Source organism: Microtus ochrogaster, linkage group LG2, assembly GCF_000317375.1.
Source record: "Microtus ochrogaster isolate Prairie Vole_2 linkage group LG2, MicOch1.0, whole genome shotgun sequence".
NCBI classification, from domain to species: Eukaryota; Metazoa; Chordata; class Mammalia; order Rodentia; family Cricetidae; genus Microtus; species Microtus ochrogaster.
In genome coordinates, this window is record NC_022028.1 from 46,570,512 (window position 1) to 46,577,711 (window position 7,200).

Consider the following 7,200-nt stretch of genomic DNA (forward strand, 5'->3'; position numbering starts at 1 on the left):
ATGTGATAATTGTCTTTCTGGGTCTGGGTTACCTCACTCAATATGATGTTTTCTAGATCCAGCCATTTGCCTGCAAATTTCAAGATGTCATTATTTTTTTTCTGCTGTGTAGTACTCCATTGTGTAAATGTACCACATTTTCCTTATCCATTCTTCAATCGAGGGACATTTAGGTTGTTTCCAGGTTCTGGCTATGACAAACAATGCTGCTATGAACATAGTTGAGCACATGTTTTTGTGGCACAATTGAGCATCTTTTGGCGTTGCTCACTAGTGGTATTGCTGGGTCTTGAGGTAGGTTGCTTTCTAATTTTTTGAAAATTGTCATACTGATATTCAAAGGGGCTGTACCCACTAGCAATGTAGGATGTTCCCTTTACCCCACATCCTCTCCAGCATAAGTTGTCATCAGTGTTTTTGATCTTGGCCATTCTTACAGGTGTAAGAGGGAATCTCAGAGTTGTTTTGATTTGTATTTCTCTGATGACTAAGGATGTTGAACATTGCCTTAAGTATCTTTTAGTGATTTTAGATTCCTCTGTTGCAAGTTCTTTGTTTAGGTCTGTACCCCATTTTTTTTATTGGATTATTTGTTCTTTTAATGACCAATTTATTGAGTTCTTTGTATATTTTAGAGATCAGACCTCTGTCTGATGTGGGGTTGGTGAAGATCTTTTCCCATTCTGTAGGCTGTTGTTTTGTCTTGTTGACTGTCCTTTGCTTTACAGAAGCTTCTCAGTTTTTGGAGGTCCCATTTATTAATTGTTGCTCTCAATGTCTGTGCTACTGGGGTTATATTTAGAAAGTGGTCTCCTGTGCCAATGCATTCAAGTGTACTTCCCACTTTCTCTTCTATGAGGTTTAGTATGGTTGGTTTTATGTTGAGGTCTTTGTTCTGTTTGGACTTGAGTTTTGTGCATGGCAATAGATAGGATCTATTTTCATTTTTCTACATGTTGGTATCCAGTTATGCCAGCACCATTTGTTGAATATGCTTTCTTTTTTCCATTTTATACTTTTTGCTTTTTTGTCAAAAATCAGGTGTTCATAGGTGTGTAGATTGATGTCTGGGTCTTCGATTCTATGGGTTCTCCTGTCTGTTTGTATGCCAATACTAGGCTGTAGTAGAGTTTGAAGTCAGGGATTGTGATGTCTTCAGAGGTTCTTTTATTGTACAGGATTGTTTTGGCTATCCTGAGTTTTTTGCTCTTCCATATGAAGTTGAGTACTGTTCTTTCGAGATCTGTGGAGAATTTTGCTGGGCATTACGTTGAATCTGTAGATTGCTCTTAGTAAGATTGCCATTTTTACTATGTTAATTCTACCTACCCGAGAACATGGGAGATCTTTCCACTTTCTGGTGTCTTCTTCAATTTCTTTCTTCAAAGATTTAAAGTTCTTGTCATACAGGTCTTCCGCTTGTTTGGTTAGAGTTACTCTGAGATAGATATTTTATGCTGTTTGTGGCTATTGTGAAGGGTGATGTTTCTCTGATTTCTTTCTCAGCCCATTTATCTTCTGTATAAAGGAGGGCTATTGATTTTTTTGAGTTAATCTTGTAACCTTCTTGTTTTTTATTTTTCAAGAAAGGGTTTCTTTGTGTAACTCTGACTGTCCTGGAACTAGCTTTGTAGACCAGGCTGGCCTCAAATTTACAGACCCGGGATTAAAGGCATGGGCCACCACCACCTGACTCTAAAAGTATAAGCTCTTAAAAGATGACCATGCTCTAGATAGAATGTGTCTAAGGTTTATCATTTATCATTGGCTTCGTTGTTTATTATTTTAAAGTCAATTTTCTAGAGGAAAATATGTTTAGCTAAGGCTACTTAACTTCTGCCATGACTGGTCACGGCCTTTGTCCCTTGGGGAGCCTGCGGCTTCAGTGGATCATTTTCTACTAGGTGGGAGGAGCTCCTCCACATAACTCAACTTCCCTTCCGCTGTCCTGTCCTCTTCTGGTCCTCACTGGATGGTCTTTTTACTGTGAGATAGAATTGGGAGATAGACGTTTGTAAAGATTGTCTCCCCCCCCCCCGCCCACTGCCTGCCCTCTCTCCCCAGCAGAGTATCGTGGGCCTGCTGTTCCTCTCCCACAGTTGCTGGAGCCGAGCACCCCATCTCTAGTCGCTGTCAGCTCGCCCTGGGTTGTGACTTCACTTCCAGCCTCCTCACAGCACACAGCACCTAGCACCTAGGGCTCTCTGAGACATTGCCCTTCCCTCTACTCGATCATGTATGTCAGCCCACAATCCTGCAGACATACGGACACATCTTTCTGTGTGGCTTCAGTTCTCTCTCCCCACCACTGCATGCTTCTCCTTTAATAGTAAAACTGTAAGTAAAGCTAGCGGTGTTAGTCATTGTTTGTCCCTTTTGCCTTTTCAGCCTGCACACTTGAACCTGGTCATGTGCCCTGGTCCTGTCAGTGATCACATCCTCGCTTCTCATCCTTGTTTCTAGTCCCCTTCAAGGATTTTCCTGTTTTTCTCCAGCATCCAGATCTACTCTCTCTCTGGACTTCATCTCTGCTTCTTACATGCCTACTCACTCCTCCATAATTTCATCCAGTTTCATGAGTATTTAAATACTATCAATCTTGTAATAAATCCAAAAATTCCACAGAGTTGTCCTCTGACTCCACATGGCCATCCTCGTCCACATGTATACATGGGTACACAGAAGAGTCGGTGGAAAAACGTAAGATGAGTGGTAGTTAAGCTTTTGCTTTCCAGTGCTCTGATTGTTCTCATTTTGAGCTGTCCTTCTGTTTCAGGTTTGAGGAGCAACTCCAGCAGTGGGTATCTCAAGACTCACAGGCATTTGCAGAGTCAACTTGCCTTCCTCTCTACCTTCCTCAGACACTCATATCTTTCCCTGACATTATCAAAACTAAGACTGTGCTGAAAACATCTACAACAAGGAGACCTCAGGTGAGAACGGGGGGCATTTGACATGTACAGAATTAAAGACTGAGAGAATGTGCCAGCCTCAGGGGACCATCCCTTTAATCCCCACATTGCAAGAGTGTGAGGCCAGCCTGGTCTACTCAGTGAGTTCCAGGCAGTCAGGGCTACACAGAAAGCCTGGAACACTGTGTTAGATTCGTCCTGTGATGCATTAACACATGGAAGTTAGACCTTTAAACTTCATATGACAATGTTACTGAGTTCCTACCTATGAAATAAATGGAGAAGAGACCTAAACACAGTAAAAAATTGACTAGGGGCTAGGAATGTAGTCAGTTGGTAGAGCGCTTACCTGGCATGTAAAAAGCCTGGGGTGCATTCCCTAGCATTGAATAAACCGTGCACCGAAAACCCTGGAGTTAAAGGCAGGAGGATCAGAAGTTGAGGGTCATCCTTGGCCACAGAGCTCACTGAAGGAAAGAACAGAGCAAACCTGTACATACCTGTGCCTCTGTGCATTAAACAGAGTAACTATGGCATTGTCTTAGCTGCTTTTTACAGCTGATAAGACACCATGACCAAATTAACTTGAGGAGGAAAGGGCTTGTTTCACTCCACATGATGGCTCATCAGCAGGGGCAGTCAGGGAAGGACCTAGAAGTGGAACTAGTGCAGATTCCGCATGAATCTGTCACCAGCTTGTTCCTCCTGGTTTGTTCAGCTTGCTTGCTTATAGCACCCAGGACTACCAGCAGGGATGGCACCACCCACAGTGAGCTGGAGCCTCCCCCATCAGTCATGAAAATGCGATGGAGGTGTTTTCTCAATTTGGAGGAGGTGTCTTCCTCCACAGTTGACTAGATTATGTTAAGGTGATGTAAAACTAGCCAGCATGATTGGCTGTTTGTCAGCTTGACACAGACACACCACTGTCCAACCAGGACTGCTCTTCTTTGATTTTTCTCCATCCAAGATCGCATGTTAATATGAATATCACAGTATAAAACATTTCAACTTTTAAACGTCTCACAGTTTTAACAATTTAAACACTTTCAATGTGGTGGTGGTGCATGCCTTTAATCCCAGCACTCGGGAGGCAGAGGCAGGCAGAGAAACCTTGTCTTGAAAAAACCAAAACCAAACCAACCAAAAACATTTAAATATTTTTTTAAAAGTTCTATCTCTTTAAAATATCCAAAGACTCCCTAAAATATTCATAATCTCTGTAAAATAGCCAAAGTTTCTGTAAATATCCAGTCTCTTTAAAATTCCAAAGTCTCTTTGAAAGTTAAAAGTCTCTCAACTATGGGTACTTTAAAATAAGAAATGAGTTACATATATTCTTATTCCAAGAAGGAAGAATAAAGGCACAGTCATAATTGTCAGGTGAACCCAGAGTCCGGCAGTGTAAAGCTTAACGTCAGACTGTGGTATTCACTCATGATCTTCTGGGCTCCGAGGAAATGCTTGGGCAGCTGTGTGTAGCACACACAGCTTGTCTGCTAGGCTCAGGCTGGCCCCGTCCACAGCTGCTGCTTTCCCTGGTGGTCGTCTCCACTGCAGCTGGTCTGCTCCTTCACCAGTAACTTCTTTCTCTTGGGTTCTCGTCTGGGACTCTAACCCTTTCCCATGGTACCAAGCCTTTTCTCACCAGGGCCTGTTTAATCCTGGGCTTCTACTGTGGCTGAGAGCACCAGCAGCCTGGCCTGGCCTTGCCTTCACTGTGCCAAGTCTCAGCTGCTCTTCATGATCCCATCATACTTTCAAAACCAGTACGAGCTGGGAGAGTCTTACACTGCCAGGTTCAGCTCCCTCTGGACCACAGCTTCTGTGTGCTGACCCTGAGTAAACACTTCACAGATTTCACCTCAGTGATGCTGGTCTCTTCTTAATCACAGCTGGCTCTTCAGTCCCAGCTGGCTGCATCCATTGTCCCAGCAAAGCGAAGCTTCACTATATCATACAAACAACTGTGGTATTAGATGTATGTATAGTCAATAAATATCCCAAGCTGGGAGCCTGATTAAGCAATTTCAGTCCATAGAATAGTGTATGTGTTGTAGATGAAGCTGGAAAAATATAGGATAGATACCAAGGGAGGATTCTGTTGAGTCCAAGAGACTCCAAATGATGTAAACATGAATCAGGTGTAATGCCTTCACAGATGACTACTTTTGGCTTCTTATTCAACTAGAATGAAGGGGCAGGAGAGCAATTGCAGTTCTCAGAGATATCAGACATGTCGCTAACTGGAAGGCTGAAGCACCTGGAAAGGCTGATTCGAAGTTCAAGGGAAGAAGACGTTGCCTCTGAGCTCCACCTGTCTGCGCTGCTGGACATGGTGGACATTTGAACAGTCTGACATGTGAGGTGTTGTTTTCTTTGTAATGGTTTTGTTTTCAACCAAATTATGCTATGCTCAGATGCTTGGTGTCCTGTCAGAAATGAGATTATCAATTATGCAAATAAACTATTTGAGTCATCCGAGATCCTTCTTAGTTTTTGAATAAAAGGCGGTATGATGTCTTTAATAGTATTTGTGCTGTAACCTTAGACTGGCACTCCCCAGAGAATCTTTATAAGTGTCTGGTTTTCTGTACATAGACATTTTGAGAATTTTGTGTATAAGTAGCTGAATTTACATCATTTCAGCCCCTCCCCCCACTCTGGAATTCCTGACGCATTCTACTTTAATGGTTGTTACATATATATACATATGCATACAATCTACTGAGTCTGTATAATGTTGCTGATATGTGTATGTGTTCAGGGCTAACCATTTGGAATTGGAGAACCTTTTACAGGTCTCCTCCCTGACGAACCTGATCCTCCCTGCTTGTACTGTTTGAATAGATGATTAATTTCTTAGGAAAGTCTCTGACCCTGGTGTGCTAGACATCAGAAATGCAGGGACAAGGTCAACTCTGCTCATCAGGAGAGCCAGCAGACCTATGCATACATACATACGTACATGAATACATACTTACACTTATACATACATGCTGTTGTGGTTTGAAAGAAAATGGCCCCCAAAGGGAGTGGCACCCTTTGGAGGTGTGGCTTTATAGGAGTAGGTATGGCCTTGTTTGGAGGAGTGTGTCACTGTGGGGGTGGGCTTTGAGGTCTCTATATATTCAAGTCATGCCCAGTGTCCTAGATTACTTCCTGTTACCTGAGAGTAAAGATGTAGAATTTTCAGCTCCTTCTCCAGCACCACGTCTGCTTGCACACCACCATGTCCTGACATGATAATAAACCTCTAAACCGAAAGCTATAGTGGTATGTTATTTGTGTTTTAATAAATAAAGCCTTCCTGAAGATTAGAGGGCAAAGCAGCCATACTAGTCAGCCATACATGCCAGGCAATGGTGACATACACTTTTATTCCCAGGACTTGGGAGACAGAAGCAGACGGATTTCTGAGAGTCTAAGGCCATCCTGGGCTACACAAGATTGAGTCTGTCTAAAGGAAAAACAGCTCACACAAAGGTGATCCTGGCACAAGAATCCCATGCCTTTAATCCCAGCACTAGGGAGGTGGAGACAAGAGTGATATGGTTAGGTGGAGAGAGGAATATACAGGGGAAGAGACAGGAACTCATGGAGACAGGATCTTGTCCCTTCAGTCTGAAGATTTGCAAAAGGACTCTAGTGGCTGGCTGTTTTGCTTTTCTGATCTTCAGGTTGAACCCCAATATCTGTTTTTATTATTCATGCTACAAAAAGCTAGCCCCATTTTTCTTTACAAGAGTTGCCATGGCCATGGTGTCTCTTCACCACAGTAGAACCCCTAAAATACATACATACAAACATATATACATACATCTTGGAAGATGTGTATGGGTACATACATATTTAATGTAACTAAATGGTTTTGAGAGTGTATCATACATGAGAGAGCATGATGAAAGCCCAGAGGCACTAGTTGTTTGTGTGGCCAAATGAAAGGAACAGGCCAGCAGGCTCAGAATATATTCAGAGGGCCATGGGAATCAGTTGTGGAAGAACATTAGACAGAAGTGACCTGGTCCTGTAAAAATAGCACATGGAAGCCAGGCAGTGGTGGTGCACGCCTTTAATCCCAGCACTCAGGAGGCAGAGGCAGGTGGATCTCCGAGTCCAGCCTGGTCAACAGAGAGTTCCCAGGAAGCCAGAGCTGTTACATTGGAAAACCCTGTCTCTAACCTCTCTAGCAAAGGCTATCATTGGTGTTTTTTATTTTAGCCATTCTGACAGGTGTAAGATGGTATCTTAAAGTTGTCTTGATTTGCATTTCCCTGATCGCTAAGGA

General features: G+C 42.9%; 1 protein-coding gene across 1 annotated transcript in view; it reads left to right on the forward strand.

Moving 5' to 3' along the window:
* The window catches only part of Mcm3ap (minichromosome maintenance complex component 3 associated protein), a 53,481-nt gene extending 47,301 nt beyond the window's left edge, over nucleotides 1–6,180 (forward strand). The window contains exons 28-29 of the mRNA XM_026785395.1: nucleotides 2,777–2,933; nucleotides 5,104–6,180. Of these exons, the coding sequence (XP_026641196.1) occupies nucleotides 2,777–2,933; nucleotides 5,104–5,262 (316 nt within the window). The 3' untranslated portion in view covers nucleotides 5,263–6,180. The remainder of the gene's footprint in view (nucleotides 1–2,776; nucleotides 2,934–5,103) is intronic.
* Nucleotides 6,181–7,200: the final 1,020 nt, after the last annotated feature.